The following is an 18,462-nucleotide window of genomic DNA, read 5'->3' as shown; positions in this document are numbered from 1 at the left end:
TTGAAATTCACTCTCCCAAACAAAACCATCTAAATTTTCACAGTCACTCACGCCTTCTACACTATCAACTATTATTTTCTCATTCACATTTTTTTCTTCATTCTCTCCTATCACACTACTCATCTTCCTGTATTAGTTTCCCGTTCCTGGAGCAACAAGATCGATTATTGAGATATCTGCTGCATTTATTTCCTTCCACTGCCTGCACTTTAAACACACACGCACCCCATCCTCTCTCTCACAAGCCAGATATCCAATTCCTGAGATGCATACATGCCGCAAATACTGCATGCCACAAACTCCCTTATTATATTGCTTATAATAGAGTGCCTAAATGGCAGAGGACTTGGTGACACGCCATTTGCGACTGCAGCTGAATCCGCCATCATTTGTTACTACCGAGGGACTACTAGCATAATCATTAATTATTCAAATTAGTTTCAAAAATAAATGCCAAGTATTAGGGAGTATAAACAATTACAAGCAAAACAAAACTTTAAGTACACTAGATAAAATGAAATAAAACTAAATACAGTAATGAAAACTTCTCCATGGATTTGACCAGAGATGGGTGACATATGTGAGCAGATCTCTTGTTGATCAGCAGTGACAGAATCCATACTGGCAGTCATTTATTAGACAGGTAGCTTCAAGATAGTGTAGAAGTTGGGAATTGATGATTTTTTCCATTACTTTAGACAGGACTGAGGTGAGTGAGATGGGGGTAGTTGGACAGCAGTGACTTTTCGCCCGTTTTGGGACCCATGGAGTAAGACAGTATATATAAGTGACATAGGACAGGAGACAGTTCTGGTGTGCAAGCCTTCAGGACAATTGGAGGAATGCCATCAGGGCCAGGAGACTTTTTTATGTCTAATTTAGACAGTATTTTGCTGATCTATTTCTGGCAAAAAGGATATGTTGGGCATCTGGAATGGTTGGGGGACATTTGCTATTGTCGATTGTGCATGCATTGGAGGCAAAGCGTGAGGCCAGGAGATTAGCCTTTTCTGTAGGAGATGATGCAATGGAACCATCTGGATATGATAGAGGTGGGAAATAGTGTTTGGCAGAAGTTACAGCCGATTGCTTTGGCGAGAGACCAAAAGGCTCAGCTGCCATTTGGACAGGCTGCTAATTTCCTGCTTTTTTTGCTCTTTCGAACTCAGTTTTGGAAGCATTGATTATTTTTTTGCATTTATTTCAGGCTTGGGTATAAGCTCTAAGGGAGGATGGAGTTCTTGATCTGAGCCAGTGATGGTATGTTTGGTTTTTTATTTGTACTGCCTTGGCACATCTTTTGGAAAACTAAGGTTTGTTAGGGAATGGCAGGTCAGAGTATTGTGGAGAATGTCTGATTCCATGCCTGTGAGGATTACTATGGTCATGAGTTCAGTGCATGTGTTTGGGTTGGAAGGTCAGAAGCAATAGTCTAACCATTGGGATGAGGCATAGAAGTTGCAGAGGCTGTCCCACTTGGCACTGTTATAATGCCAAACTATTCTTGTATGAGAGTGGCTGTGTAAGTGTTGTTTCATGGGGAGAGAAGATGAGCACTAGGTTGTAGTCAGAATTGCCTAGTGGGACCTCTACATTCACTGTGTATTTTGAAAGGTCATTGGTCAGGAAGAGGTCTAGGATGTTTGGAGAGTGGTTTGGGTTATCAGGTATTCTGGTTGGCATCTGAATGAGTTGTGTAAGGTCATTAGTGATGCCGAATATTTCATCATCTCTGCCTGCAAGAGCTGTACAGCTGGAGGAGGAAAGCCAGTATCGTGGACATTAAAATCTCCTAAGAGGGTGATTTCACTGTTGGGAAAGTGGGACTGGAGAAAGCCAATTTTTAGGGAGAGAAAATTAAAGAGCTCAGAGTGGTTGGTTGCATTTGGGAGCGATAGAGACAGCATATGAATTTGACTGAGTTGTATAGGGATATTTTCATCCAGAGAAGATCAAAGTTGGGCAATTCTAGGTTGGACTCTCTGGCAAGGTATGTCGGAGTGGATGTATGCACAGATGCCACCCTTGGGTCTAAAGGAGTTAAAGCGTGTGTAGATGAGAAAGTTCAGATGAATAGTGCTGGAGGGAGATGAGACCTGAGTTTCTGACAGAAAGAGTAGGTGGGATTTGGTAAACTGCAAGTGGTAGTGAACACTATTAAGGTTGGAGTTTAGGCCACGGATGTTGGTAAAGTGGATTTTAAGGGTTTTTATGAGTCATAAAAGTAGTTCTAAGACAGAAGTAGCAAATTGCAGACCAGTTAATATCTCAGGAGTAGTTGGTTAAAGATAAAATCCAGCAGTGGGCAGAAAGGAATATGATACTCTATGGTGGGCAGCATGGCTTTGTAAAAGGTAGGTCCTGCCTTACTAATTTACTCACATTTTATAATATAATGGCAGCAATACGGAAAATAGTTATACCATGATACTTCTAGACTTTGCAAAGGCATTTCTCAGAGTACCACATGGAAAACTATTACAAAGGTTGAAGCAAAAGGGAATGAATATGAAGCTTGTGGCATGGATGAGATAGTGGTGGCTAACAGATAGACAGAACCAGAGATTGGTATATGGTGGAGTGGAATCTAGGAGAATGAGAGTGACTTGTGGTGTGCCTTTGGATGCTGTACTGCTAGGGCACTACTCTTTAATTTGTATATTAATGATAAGGAATGATTTAAGGGTGGGATATTCATTTGTTTGTTGATGATGCAAAACTGGGGAGGGATAATTGATAAAAAGGTGATGTAGATATCCTGCAATTTGATTTAAATAAATTGGAATTGCAGGCAAGGGATAATGGTTATCAATTTAATGTTGCAAAATCAAAGTTATGCACTTTGATTGAAAAAATTACATACTGTATATCACATTGATGGATTGACTGAATTGCAGTAAATTGATAAAGCTAGGCATTTGAAAGTGATTGCAGACAGAAAGTTCAGGGGCATATTGCAAAAGTTGGCAAAATATCTCAAAGGATTACTCAAATGTTAAAACATACTAACAAGCCAATATAGGAAGGTTATTATCTCTTTTTATAAGGCTATGCTTCAGCTGAATCAAAACAAATTCCTACTGTGTACAGATTTGGCCACCTGCATTTCTTGGAGATTGGGTGGTGGTGGTAGAGAGGATTTGGTGACCAAGCTGGTGACAGGTTTAACTAAACTTTGACTAAACTTTGCAATCCACACTTCTGTATAATGCTCTCCATGAGAATAGGTTGCAGAAGTGTGGATTGCAAAGTTTAGTTGACAGCTGTAAGAGAGAGGACATGATAGAAATTGATAAGATATTACAAGGGTTCTATGTGATTGATGCAAAAAAATAAATTTTTCAATGCATGATGGATAGAGAAAACTAGGGATCAACCCTGGAAATTGTGTAAGAGTGTGGTTAGTAAGGCTGTGCAGACTAGAAGAGAGAGTGGAATGAATTGCCAGAAGTAGCTATGAGGATTCTGATTGTGAATGAGTTTAAGGAGAGGTATAATAGGTATTATGTGTAGTGTGGGTCTCCCATGATGAATCTTATGACTCCATGGAGAATGTTCACTATCATCCTTCCTAAAAACACTGTTGACTTAATCAAGGCTGAAATTCCTCCTGATGCTTCAGTCTTGCTTCATTTTGCCATGAACTAAGGTCATTTCATTTGGCAAGGAAAATTCTACAAATAAATGGAGGATATAGCCATAGTCTTCATTTTCTCCACTCCTGACCATCTTCTTATAAAGATGTTGGAAAGGAAAGCTCTAAACCCCACCTTACACAAACCTGCTGTAGATATTCTATGTAGATGGTGTGTTCTCCATTTGGCCACACAGTCCAGACATATTGAATGTCGTTTTCATCTTAACAGTCAACATCCCAGGATCCAATTCACGTTTGAAAAAAAAAAAAAAACAGTCTGCCCTTACTAGATACTCTGATTACACATCAACTAGATAGATCTTTGATGGTCTTGGTCTACAGAAAACCACACACACAGGCAGATAAATACACAAAATATCATACCATCCTCTCAAAAGCATGTCATCATAAAAACTTTAGTTAACAGGATAAAATTAATTTGCTCTGATGATCATGCCCTCACCAGTGAACTTAACTAACCACATAAACAATATCTTCTTAGCCAATGGATATAGTCCCTATGCCAAAACACAGTACAGTAAACTATCATCTCAAACTATCATCTCTACTACTGTACATCTGAGAAGCTGGCAAAAATCCTGAAGAAGTGATGGCAATTTTTTTGTACCCAATTTTCATTGAAGAAGAATTGATTGAAGAACTAATGACCATATACTTTTCTTAAATTTTTTACTATGGCCAAACAGACAGGATAGCTAACATCTTAACGCAAAGACTACATCATACCACTACTATGGTTGCTCAGGACTTGATTTGGATAAGTTGGATACCTACAACAGAATATATTGGAAAAATGCCACCTTGCTTCTCTCTCTTCCCACTCCACTTTCAATTACTTAAAGCTGTTCCTTAACCTGCTGGTTCTAGCCCTAGTCAACCAACACATGCTCAAAATCAGTTGCATGCTTAGGATTAGATTATTATTATTATTATTATTATTATTATTATTCAGGCCTCCATGAAGTCAAAAGACTCATCATGGGAGGTCCTTCCTAAGAACATAAAGTCTGTCAAGACTCATCGAGGGGAGATCCCCCCCCTAAGAAACACAAAGTCTATCGTACCACTCCTTAAACTCATTGACCGTTCTCACTCTCACCACTCCATCAGGCAATGCATTCCACATTCCATGGTTCAACCACCCTCCATGCAAAGAAACCACTCCTCACCCTCTCGCTCACAGTTTCCTTTCGTAACTTCCAGGAATGGCCTCTTGTCATCACTCCTTACCGCTGTTCAACCAAGCGAAAGAACTCCCCAGTGTCAACCCGCTAACCACCTCTCAACAGTTTAAAAGTCTCAATCATATCACCTCTCCTTCTTCTATCCACCAAACTCTGCAGTAATGAAACCTTGTTTCAGTTATATTCTCCAATGGTGTTAAGTGGCTCAAATTTAAGAACATTGTTGGAGAGTGTGATTGAAACAAGGTTTCATGTTTCTTCCCAGTTATTCTTAAATCTGAACCACTTTTAATGATTCTTCCATCACATATATATCACATTTAATAATGTGATATATATGTAATGCCTCAGAAATTCAAGAAATTATATACTAGTCTCCAGTAATGAATCCTTTAGTTCCATGGAGGTGTCATGTTTGATTTTTGTTTAACTAAGCATGACTTATGCCTACTTTATATATGTCAAATTCTAAATTAGTTATAAAGTTGTTGATACAACTTTACCACCAACGTTCACCAACTGCACTTCATTGACATTATTAGGATAAACATATAAGAAACTAGAAATAACACATTGCAAATTGGGCACAAGATTTTATCTTTGTACATTCTGAAAACAAGTCATTGTTTTGTATAACCAAAGTTAAAAGTTGTGCCTTTTTGTAATGTATTATTTAGTGGTGATAGTGTGCAAGTTAAACATTGGTTGTCATGTGGGCTGCAGTAAGATAAGTAAATTTCATATTTCAATGTATGCTGATATTGTCTAAATTGTAGATTAAGTATTACTATGCAATATTTGAGTTGGTATGCTGTGTTTGGATAAATATCTTTAGGCAATAATTTTATAAATTGATTGTTTTTGTTAGCACACTGATACAACATGGCAGTGAAAAGCAAATCACTCTGTAGGTCTGCATGGAAGACAAATCTCAAAAATGGTATGGCACCATGAATGTAGTACGTATGTCTGGAAAAATGTTGCAGCAGGAGAGGCTGAATAAGAGAAAAGAACAAGTGTAGGTATGTAGGAAATGCAATATGCCGATGAACCATGAAGCTTGCTTAAATTTGAGTGAAACTTGTTTAAATAAGGAACATGGCATTGCAACTGACACAGCAGTTGAAGATTGTGCAAATGTTCAGAGAGCATGGAAGTGACAGTGAGGAAAAAAACTTTGAAAGTTCATAAAGCGGCCAATAATGATGTTGAAAAACAGAGCACCATTAACGGTAAAGTGGTGAGCGGGGTTGGTGGCAAACAAGCTTGTGTGACTGGTGATAAAATAGTGAGAGTGAATAATAGCAAAAAAAAAAATCACAAGATTAGAAAGCTGAGTTGGTGAAGATGAGGCAAGAGATGAGGCAGATTCAGAGTGAAATGAAGGAATTGGAGATATATATATATGGAAGGGTGAAGAAGTTGAAAAACAAATGAAGTTGGCATGAAAAAGGTAATGAAAGACCTGCAAGTGGCATCATTGTATGACAATTCAATTATTAGAGGTGTAGTAAATGAGAAGATGCACAAGGTTTGTTTTCTGGGAGGTAAAATGAATAGAGTGATTGAGGTGTTGGATATGAGCACTAAGTGAGCAAAGGATTTGGTAATGGTAGTAGGAACAAATGACTTGACTGGGAACAAGGAGAATGTACGAGATGTCAGGAGGTTGTTGAGAAGGATAAAAGATAATAGTGTGATAGGAAAGGTAGTCAGTGTGTTTCCCAGGTATGAGAGCGATGAGATAAAACAGAGGGCAAGAATTCTGAATGATATGTTAGCAGAAATGTGTGAAGAGAAAGGAATGCAGTTTGTTAATGTTTGGAATGAGTTTCGAAAGAAGAATTGAATTGTATAAGAGTGATGGACCATATTTGAATGATTTTGGTGTGAGTCATTTGGAGAAACTGCTGCTGGAAGAGAGATAGAGAGTAATGAATGCAGATAATGAATCTGAGCAAGTAAGAAGTGAAACGAAAGAGCGGGAGATAAGGAAGGAAAAATTGAAGTGGCACTTATGAATGAAGAAATGGGTAGCATGAGTGTAGAGAACGAGAGAACAAGTATGCAAGACAAACAGGGAAACGAGGGAGACTCAGTGTGTGTGTGGCTTGGGGAAGGGTATGGAGAAGTTACATCTAATAAGTGGTAGCTGTGAAACGTAATATAGAAATGAGCTGTTATGTTTATATATGAATGATAGAGGTATCAGAAACAAGGGAAATAAAATGGTTGCATTGATTGAGTTTGTTAACCCAAAAATTGTTGGAATAAGTGACAGGCTGGATAAGGATGACATCCTGACAGGAATAGAGATGGAAGGGTATGATGAATATTGTGAAGATAGAAAGGGTGAAAAGGGAGGTGGAGTAGTATTGATGAGAGAAAAAGAGTTATGTTCATATAAGGTAGAGATGCAATGGGGGAAATAGTGGTAGCAGTTTTGAGGCAGTCTAGAGTGTGAGATAGAGGTGAATAGAATGAAATATCGTATGAGAATTATATCCATTGGTTAAGAAAGTGTGACAGAGTGCATTCACTGATAAAAGCATTGCCATTGGAACAGATAGCTCTATAAATGAGTGTTTTTAGGATACCATAACTGTTGAGCTGGATAGCAAAAAAATACTAAATGCTCCCCAGAAATCCCCTCCATTGCCTATCACACAAGATTAAAGCAAAACTGTTACCATCTCATACATTCAAGGCACATCTGAAAAGATGTTTAGAGTGCTTAATAAATATTAGTTACGTACCTAATTTATACCATATGTCAAATTGGCAACTCTCATCTGTTTACCTAAGGACAAACTCTCTTCTTTATCAAATCCAGAGGTTATATGAAGTGCCCTGTTCTTGTGACCTGGCTTACTATGGACAGACAGGAAGAACTGTTGACATCCACCTCGGTCAACATAAAAAATACATTCTGCACTATTGTTATGGCAAGTCAGGTCTAGCAGATTATGCCTTGGGTATCCCTTCACACAGGATCAAATGGAAGAAATCAAAAGTGTTACACAGAAACTGGGTAGTGGCCCTTCCCTTAATGCATAGCATTATACGTGTCTGCAAGGAGATGTGTTTTGCATTATGGGAGATACTAAGACAAGGAGTGATGAGAGCTTGGTCCACCTTTACTATGAGTTGCTCCAGTCCTGAAGATACTTCAGGTGCAAACTTTGTTTGCTTACACTTGGATAAAGGATTAAACTAAATTTATTATGCTACACAGAAATCTTTATAAGTCAAAGAGATTGTTTTTGTAATCAATCAAATTTAAAACACACTCCAAATCTCAACAAGCAAGCATGGCTGTATAAATTTACCAAAAATCTGGGAGACAGTCATTTTAATATCTAATTAACACTTGTTTTTCTCTCTTTTTCCAACATAGATGGCACCAATTAGGACTTTAGTTTCTTGTGTTGTCCATTACATTTTTTTTTTTTTAAACTAGTACTACTGTTATACCAAATTGTTGTTGTTTAGTGTACTGTGATTAACTGTTCTTGTGCACTAAAAGATGCTGGATATAATACTATCAAAATATCAGCCTGTAAGGTTAATAAATATTAATTATTTTCTTATTATCTCTGTTATAATCAATGTAGTTAAAATAAACTAACATATACTGCCAATACATAAGTCTTTCCACTCATTTAAAAAAGTTCTCACTTTTCCCTTTAGACTGATCCACTAACTTCTTTCCATTTTGCCTTCTTCACCATGGCTGTCATTGTGTTTCTCCCTATACTGGATCTAAAATGTTTCTTTTCATTTTGTTGCTCCATTTACTATTATGTGATTTATTTTCCTAACCCTGAGGATGTTGTCAGATATAGTTTCCTTAAGACAGTCTTTGTGTACTGATTCCTCTACTATGCTGTCTTCATGCTAGGGCAAGGCTGCAAGGTACCTTCTCAGCTTATTATCTTATTACAATCACTTGCTTATTAGTTCTACATATACTCCTTTTTTATCACAGCTCTCACATGATTTTCACCTCCCAAGTTAAAACAACATGATTATGTTCACTATTTGAGCCATAATAGTCATCTCATTTACAGTGAGATTTATAATGACATTTCTATTTGTATCCATGAAGTTTATATCTCTATGCAGGTTGCAGTTTTCTGCAGATAATCCAGATCTGTGATCTGAGCACCTGAACCATATTTTGTCCTGTTAATGTCTATCTCACACTAAACAGATTCAAACAAATTACTTGTATGATTATTTATATTACCATAACCATCTGAGTCAAATTTAATTTAGCTGCAGTCATTATGAGTACTCCCACTAGGCTTTGATGTTATACTGGTATCAATAATTGGAGCTATGTGAAAATAATTTTCAGAAATCTAGCTATTGTACAAATGTATAATTTTATTAGTACTCTGATTTTTAATGTTTTTTTATTTATTATTATTATTATTATTATTATTTTTTTTTTTTTTTTTTAGGTATTTAGGCATTTTTGCAATGCTATATCCCATTCTTCTGACAGTGTATGAATACTATGCAAAAGAAATACATCCAGGGAGAATTAAAACAGTGTAAGTTGACATTTTGTTTATCTACTATATCTGGTTGAGTTGATTTAAAAATATTAAGTTTGTTTTCTTTTAAGATGTTAATGAAGTTGGTGAGGACTAGGATTCAGAAGCAGGTTGATAATAGCAGTATTCTTTGTGATGGTCAGCATGAGTTTGTTAGGGGAAGGTCATATTTCAGCAATCTGCTTATGTATTACAACAAGGGTGTACTTGGACTTTTATAAGGGCTTTGATAGACTGCCACATGACAAAGTAGTAGCTAAATAGATGGGATTAGATAACAGACTAGTAAGTTGGATAGCTGATTGGCTGTTGGACAGGTATCAGCAGGTTGTTAATGGAGCAATGGCATACCATAAAAGGAAGGTCACTAGTATAGTGTTTTGGGATCCTTGGGGATGGCGCTAGAGTCGCTGAGGCATGTGGTGGTGGATTTGAGCTGTGATAAAAAAAAGTTTTTAAACAGTGTATAGTGTGACCCTGTTGCGAATTGTGCTACATTTTTATTTTCTCAGTAACATAAGTGTTCTTTAGGAAGAATTTTTGGCTTTGATTGGCTCTTCCTGGCCACAGGTTATTGGCATTAGTGAAACATGGCTGATGGAAGATGATATAGTTAGTGGGATAGAGTTAGTGGGATAGAATGTATAGGTTATAGTGTGTTTAGGAGGGACAGAGAGAATAAAATGGGGAGGTGTTATTGATGATAGCTGATGAACTGCAGCCAATGTGAGAATTGAAGTTGTATTGCAGGATAGTGAAAAGAGCTCATTTGAGGCTATTTGGTGTGAGATTGAGACTGGCAGAACAAAATATACAGTTCGGTGCTGCTATAGACCAGGTGATGGAATAGATGGTGGAGACAGTATGCATAAACAAATAGAAGCAATGAGTGGAAGGAGAGTAATTATTATGGGGATTTCAACTATGGTAACATTGATTGGAAGGAGTAGAGGACACATGTGAGGAAGGAACTAGATTTTATTCAATTATTAAGGGATAACTATCTGAGACAGCATGTAATTGAAAATACTAGGGGTTTGAGAGTGCTTGACCTGTTAAGCGCATCTGGGAATTTGACTGTAATGAATATGACCATGTTGCCACCAATAGGTGGCAACATGGTTATATTCATGTCATATTCAGGTGTGGTGGCTAAAGGTGTGGAATTTTCGATTAAGACAGGGTATATGTGGAATTACCGTGCTGGCAAGTATGACAAGCTTAGGAGATTGCTTGGTTCAGTGCCATGGCATGTAAAAGTGCAAGGGCTGGATGTCGATAGAGCATGGGAAGTGGTCAAGGAGCATTTACAGGAGGTTATGGCTGATTGTATACCTAGGGTCCGAATAGTAAAACAAGTAGGGGTTAAATGGATGAATAACACTATTAAGCTTGAGCTGCAAAAAAAGAAACAAGTGTGGAGGGAATTTAAAGAGAAAGGTGACCTGCAGGCACACGAACGGTATAAAGCGCAAGATAGAAGGGTAATGAGTGTGGTAAAAAAAGCAAAAGCAGATTATGAAAGAAAACTAGCTATGCAAGCTAAAGAGAATCCCAAACAGTTCTTTCAATATGCTATAAGCAAAAAAAAACTGTACAAGGCAGAATGATTTTAAGGAATGACGATGGTAAGAAGGTCATTGAATCAGTCGATATAGTGGAATTACTGAGCGAGCACTTTGCAAGAGTATATCATCCACATTGAAAAAATGAAGGAACCATTAGTTCATACAGGAATTGTGATGAATGAAGTGGAGGTGAATAGTCTATTACAGAACCTTAATGTGAATACATCTGTGGGATTGGATGGTATACTGGCACGGGTCTTACGTGAAGCGGCTACAGAATTATCAGTGCCCTTGACTATGTTGTTTAATCTGAGTCACGGATCTGGTTTAGTCTTGAAGGTGTGGAAAGAGGGGAAAATAGTTTCACTGCATAAAGGATGATCCAAGACTACTGTTGCAAATTACCGACCAATCAGCATATCAGGAGTCGTTGCCAAGGTCTTGGAGAAAGTAGTCAAGGGAAAAATACAGGAATGGATTGATAAAAATGAGATACTGTACAGGGAGGGGGACAACATGGCTTGTGAAGGGTAGATCATGCCTCAGTAACTTGATCAAGTTTTATAACCCAGTGACGGCTGAAACTGGATAAGGGTAATGGGTGATACTGCTGGACCTGGCTAAGGCATTTGACAGGATACCACATGGAATTCTAATCCATCAACTACAACATATGGGAATGGATATAGGGTTGGTGAGATGGATAGGTGGGTGGTTGATGGAGAGATATCAGAGAGTAGTTTATTCAGGAGTAGAGTCCAAAAGACGGCCTGTGACTAGTGGTGTGCCGCAGTGTTCTGTTCTTGAACCACTGCTGTTTAATGTGTTCATAAACAATATAGGGAAGGATCTAAGAGGAACAGTTCATTTGTTCGCTGATGATGCAAAGTTGGGTAGGGCAATAGTGAATGCAGAAGATGTCAAAATCTTGCAGGACAACTTGGAGAGATTGCAGTTCTGGACTAAGGAAAATGGATGTCAATTTAATGTGACAAAACGTAAGGTTATGCATTTTGGGGTGAAAAGATTAGCAGCAGTATACCACATTGGTGGAACTATACTCCAGGAGATTGATGAGGCCAGGGACTTGGGAGTGTTGGTGGATAGGGAGATGAAGTTTAGGGTTCACATTGCAAAAGTGGCTAAATCAGCTCATCAACTCACTTGGTTGTTGAAAAATACTTTGATGAGCAGAGACAAGCAAGTTATTGTACCTCTGTACTGAGCCTTGATAAGACTTCTTCTCGACTACTGTGCCCAGATTTGGTCACCTAGGTTTCTTCTTGATGAGGAGGAGGTGGAGAGGATCCAGAGGCGAGTGACCAAGATGATAGCAGGTCTATCATCCACAGCTCTAGTTACAAATGGCGTGTCACCAAATTTTCCCCCATTCGAGGATTCTATTTTGTGCAACATAATAAAGGATTTTGTGGCATGTATGCGTCCCAGCTGATGGATATGTGGCAGGGGTGAGAGAAGGAGGAGTGCATATATGCATAAAATGTAGGCAATGATAAGAATTCAGTGGGTTAGATGTTATGATATCTGACCTAATTGCGTCAGGAGCATGGGAATCTCGAGAGACAAGTAGTGTGACCGGTGCGAATAAAGATTGAAATATGAATGAAAAAAATAAGAGTGGGGAATTTGGAAGACTTGAATGATTATGAAGTTTTCAAAGATGGTCTTGATTGGGAGGATGAATGGTAATTAAGAGTGACTAACTTTCAGAGAGAGATAAATGAGTTGAAAGAAGAGGTGGAATGTCTGGGAAATGAGATGAGAAGTATGAAAGATGAGAGTAGGTGAATGGAAGAGATGAATGCAAGGTATATCAGAGGAGGAGTGAGAGAGAGAGTTATGGGAATGATAGAAGAGGAGAGAACAGAAACCGTAGAAGAGAGGGAATGAGAGAGGGGGGGTATGGAAATGATAGAAGAGAAGAGAATAGAAACAGTAGAAGAGAGGGAATGAGAGAGGGGGAGGTATGGAAATGACAGAAGAGGAGAGAATAGAAACAGCAGAAGAGAGCGAATGAGAGAGAGAGGTATGGGAATGGTAGAAGAGGAGAGAATAGAAACAGTTGAAGAGAAGGAATGATAGAGGTATGGGAATGATAGAAGAGGAGAGAATAGAAACATTCAGAGAGAGGAAGCGAGAAGAATGCGAGGGAATGCTGGAACCAGTAGAGTGATGCCAGGATAGCAGGGAAGTAGGGGAATACTGAGAGAAAGGATTAGAGTTGAGAGAGTGAGGGATACAGGCGAGCAATCAAGGAACAGAGTGGTAAGAGGTGTGATGTATGGAAACTCTATGATCCATGGTGTGCAAGATAGGCCAGAGGAGTGTTTGCCTGGAGGAATGATAGAAAGTGTGGCTATGGCAATTAAGTGGATGAAATGACTGTGATTGCAGATATGAATGACTTGAGAGGCAGTGTAAATTGAGTGGCGAGAGAGAGATCTAAGATATATGCTTGAGGTTGTACAAAAGAAAATGCAGAGAGAAAAGATAGTGGGTGTGTGTTACCCAGGTATGATAATGAGGAGCTTAGCAGAAGAGCAGTAATAATGAATAGCATAATATAATAGTGTGCCCAGATTTGGTCACCTAGGTTTCTTCTTGATGGGGAGGAGGTTGAGAGGATCCAGAGGTGAGTGACCAAGATGATAGCAGGTCTATGGAATGAACCTAATGAGAACAGGTCGAAAATTTGTGGGTTGAAGAAATTGGTTGATAGGCAAAAAAGAGGAGATATGATTGAGACATTCAAATTGCTGAAGGGTTTCTATAGGATTATTTCAGAGGATATTTTTGAGATTAGGACTGGTGGTCGGAGGACTAGGGGACATCTATGGAAGCTGGGCAAGAGTGTGGTTAGTAAGGGAGTTAGAGCTGGGTTCTTTACTTTTAGAGTGGTAAATGAGTGGAATAAGCTGCTGAAGTTCAAGCTGAGTTCAAGGCAAGGTATGATAGATACTGTGAGAATGTCAAATAGTTGTGTGGACATGATGTTTAGGGCCTCCCTCGATGAGTCTAAGGACTCCTTGAAGTTGCCCGTGGTAATAATAATAATAATAATAATAATAATAATAATAATAATAGCCAGAATATGTCAGAAGAGAGGATTGGAACATGTGGATGCTTGGAGGGCATTTGAGGACAGAAAGGATATGTATATATGTATGTGAGAGACCGCTTGCATTTGAAGGAAGAAGGACATAGACATCTGGAGAGATTGCTGTTTTCTGAACGCATTGTGTGTCAATGCAGAGAAAAACTAGAATTTCCAGGGTGGATGGTAGTAGGGGTGTCCTTTTGTGGGAATGGGTGCTTGGGAGAAGTTTGACGACATCAGGTAACACTGAGTCCAGTGGGGGTCTTGAGGGGGGGGGATAATGATAAGTATAGAAGCAGTGACATTTTTATGCTTTATACTAATGCCAGGAGTATCTAGAATAAAGGAGATGAATTGGTGGCATTGATAGCATCAGCCTGGCCAAAGATTATTGGGATCACTGAGATGTGGTTGACAGAAGATGATATAGTAACAAGAATAGAAGTAGCAACTTCTATTCTAAGAGAGACTCAGTATACATAACATCTGATCATTATTATTGGAATTATCCACACTTTCGAGAATCCTATATTCATCAGTTTTTTTTTTTTTTTTAGTATCAGCGGTTCTTGTGTCTTATCAATCTCACATATGCTGGTATTTTGTTATAGATCAACGTCTTATAATACACAGAATATTTATTTTCATGCAGGAATAGATATTTTTTTACTGTCTGTTGTTTCCAAAGACTCGAATAAAAATGTCTCTATATCTTTAAAAAACTTCACAACCTCATCAGATGCTATACTGCATAGCAAGAGAAACATTTAGTTTTTTTCTCCTAACATCCACTTTCAAATTTTCAGTTCCAGAAAACATGTGTAACAGCTGTTTGTAATAAAGCCATCGGATATAGATTGCTCAACTCATGACAAGTGACAACATTCAATTGGATTGGTTGACACAGTAACCAGTCACAGCCGCTAGGTGTTGGGTGAGCTCAAAATTTTAGCTCACCCAGCCCCACCTTCTCAGCAGTTTAAAAATTTTAGAAAGCTAAGAATTTGACCCGCTGCGCCCTCTTTACATCTTTTCAAAGGGCGCAAAGGTGTTTGCATTTCGAAAGCACACCCGGGCTATTAATGCGAATGTGATGCAATGTTTACACGACGAAAGTGCCTTCTTCATGAAGCACTAATGCTTTATTACCCTCATGAAGAGGACAATGAAGCATTAGTACAGTATATTGTGTTAAATTTTAGGAATCGTGCGAAGTCTGCAGACAATTTGGGGAGTCTTTAATGGGAATAAATGCAAAAATATAATATGGGTGATACTGATATTTCGTGGATTAAAAAGGTTTGAATATTCGCCCCTGATTTATATATATATAATATAAAGAAAACCATATAAATTGTTGTATGTTATAAAAACCATATAAACTATATATGTGTGTGTGTGTATGCATATGTGTGTGTGTATATATATATTAGTGTACCTACTCTCTAACTAACAGATTTTTGTGGGTTTGAATCTTCAATGTGATCATAGATATCTCTTAATATCTTTAGGTGGGAGATGAAATTTATTATCCAGTGTGAGGTTACTGTCCTGCTTATTGGAGGCTTAAAGTAGATTGAAAAAGTTCCATGTTTGGTCTCAAGGGCAGGGTTTCTGGATTATGTAAAAAAATAAATAAAATGGAATATATATAAAATTAATAAAACATAGAAAAAAAATTTTCTCTGCAGACCCGCAGTAATTAGGTTTACAATCTTTCATGGGTGAGATCACATGAAACATATACAGTTGAACTTGGTTATAACGAGCACCAGCAGACCAACAAAAGTTTCTCATTATAACCATTACTCACATTATCAGTGATGAGTTAAATCTACTTCCTATTTTTTTTTAATTCTCAATAACTTGATAAAAAAATTCATAAAAAAAAAACAGAGGCATTGGAAAGAAAAATAATATAATTACATACCTAGTTATTATTTGTATACACTCATTATTAAACACAATTTATTTGTCCATAATCTTAAAACCATATAACACATATACCATATTTTCTGCCTTATAAAATGCACCATTGTATTGGATGCATAACATTTTTCATGTGAAATTTTTTGGAAAAAGAATTCATCGCAGTATAAGACGCATTAAATATGCATCAAATTTTTCATGTAAATATTATTTTTTTTATTTTAAATTTTGATGCATGTATTATTTATTTATTAGATAAAAAAACAATTATTCTTAAAAAATCACAAATTCATTAAAAAATTATCAAATCATTACAAAATCTAATATATTATAAACAAATATTTTTTATAATTTCATTACACTTCTTTTTAAATCTTTATTCATCTTAATCCTTACTCTCAAAATTTTCTGAACTTGATTCTTCATCAGAAACCAAGTCATGGCTGTCTTGAAATAATAAGTCATTCTCCCTAACATCAAGAGAATTACTAATACCACACTTTTGAAAAGATTTTATAATAATTTCAGGTTTCACTTCATTCCATGAACTTTTTACTCATTTGCATACCTGTGAAATCATGGCCTTCTTTCTCCTACCTGTAGATGTTTCCTCAGAATTTGGAGATTGCATCCAATTGACCCATTTTTCTCTCATAAATGCTTTAAATGGTTTGTTTATTAACATATCTAAAAGTTGAAGCATGGATATGAGTCCTCATAGGATTACAGCTATTTTTATGTTCATTTTGCGAAATTCATTCTCAACAGCTTCAGTTTTATGGCATATAAACTGACCCATACTAACAAAGCAGGTTTCTGATGTAAACTGCCAGGACATCCGGACGACACCTGCTTTATCCATAACTTCATTCCTTCCTTATCCATCCATCCTTTTGGATGAATATGAGTGTAAACTCCTTTGGGAGGTTTATTTATTTATTTTTGCATTTTTTTTTAATTAAAAAAGGTGGCAATTTTGTTCCATCTGCACAGCACATCAAAACAACAGTATAGTGGGTTTTTTCATGATCAGAAGTTTTAACAATAATATTTTTTTACCTTTGGAGTCAACATTCTTGTTTCAGGCAAAAGCCAAAGGTACTTCATTCATATTGGCTATCTGTGAGAGTTCAAAACTGTCTTGTTTTCTACATTTATGATGAATCTGTGAAACTCAATAATTTTATTAGATATATGAAGAGCCAAAGGCTTCAATTCGGTGACATATGACTTGTTTAAGTTAAGGGATATTACATGTGATTGATTCGGCTAAGAACCAATAATTTTATTTTCAAATTCGTCTGGCATTTTTTGTGATATTTTTGTTTTTGCACACATGCATAAATCATTTCTCTTCATAAATCTAAAGCACCATAATGGGGACCCTGTAAAATTAAAATCTATGATATTTCTTTCTGTTGCCAATAATTTTGCTCTTTGAATAATCAATTTTGGATATGCAGAAACCTGATTTTCTTTGACCCATTAATCCACGTTTTTAATTAATTTTCAATTTCTGGCCATTTGGCCAGAAATTGTGTTTCTGGCCAAATTGCAGAAATTGTGTTTTTTATAATTTGCTTCTATTAATTGTTTGCTCTTGTTTCTTCCAAGTTCGTACAATTTTTTCTATAGACGGAGGCCCAAAGTGCCACACTCTGCTGCCCTATTGCCATTCTTTTTTTTTTTGCATACTCAATCACCCTATGTTAAATGCAATTGTATAACTATGTCTCTGCTTCATAGAATCAATGGGTTATAAAAAAAAATTAAATATAATAATTATTGACTACTAGTTTAAATATATGACTGTTAATGACCATACAGCCATTCAAACTGATCATGCATTACTGATAAGTGATGATGCACAATAACTGCACATACATAAAAAAAACACATTGGTGTATAAGATGCATTGTAAGATGCAATGGTTTATAAGAAATATTTCGCTTATAGGATGCATCCTAATTTTCAGATAAATTTTAGGTACAAAAAAGCATGTCTTATAAGCCAAAAAATATGGTACTTAATACTAAACAGTCATTTCTCTGTAATAATTAGTAATGAACACAATTTCAGTTATTCAGCCAACTTTTGTTGCATACAAAATCATTGTGTCCTAATTGTTCTGCAAATTTTTCCACTTGTGCCTTCAAGATCGGATCATCTATTGAGAAATCCAGCACTTCTTTGCCTAATGAACCATTGAAGCAATGCTTCATCAATGTTTGTAAACTCACACATTCTAAATTTTTTTTTTTTTTTGTTTGTTTTGGTTACATCGTTTTTCATTGCTGACATGTAAACATCTTTATTCTTCTACAATGTCATTACTATTGAAGTGTGGTACATTTTTGCATCATGCTCTGACTCGCAAATAATTTCAACTTTTTTGCAAACCAAGAGACACTTTCTTTTAGTAGCAAACATGTTTCTGACAGAA

At 36.9% G+C, this 18,462-nt stretch overlaps 1 protein-coding gene across 2 annotated transcripts in view; it reads left to right on the top strand.

The window, feature by feature from the left end:
* Positions 1–18,462, top strand: part of LOC150103206 (sodium-coupled neutral amino acid transporter 7-like) — a 176,388-nt gene that overhangs the window by 108,558 nt on the left and 49,368 nt on the right. For both annotated transcript variants that reach the window (XM_090398256.1, XM_090398257.1), the window contains one exon: positions 9,309–9,401. In XM_090398256.1, the coding sequence (XP_090254382.1) occupies positions 9,309–9,401 (93 nt within the window). The remainder of the gene's footprint in view (positions 1–9,308; positions 9,402–18,462) is intronic.

This window comes from Typopeltis vanoorti, chromosome 9, assembly GCF_054136105.1.
Source record: "Typopeltis vanoorti isolate ZY-2024b chromosome 9, IOZ_Tvanoo_1.0, whole genome shotgun sequence".
In the NCBI taxonomy this organism is placed as follows: Eukaryota; Metazoa; Arthropoda; class Arachnida; order Uropygi; family Thelyphonidae; genus Typopeltis; species Typopeltis vanoorti.
The sequence above is the reverse complement of the archived record's forward strand: the minus strand, read 5'-3'. Positions and strand labels throughout refer to the sequence as shown.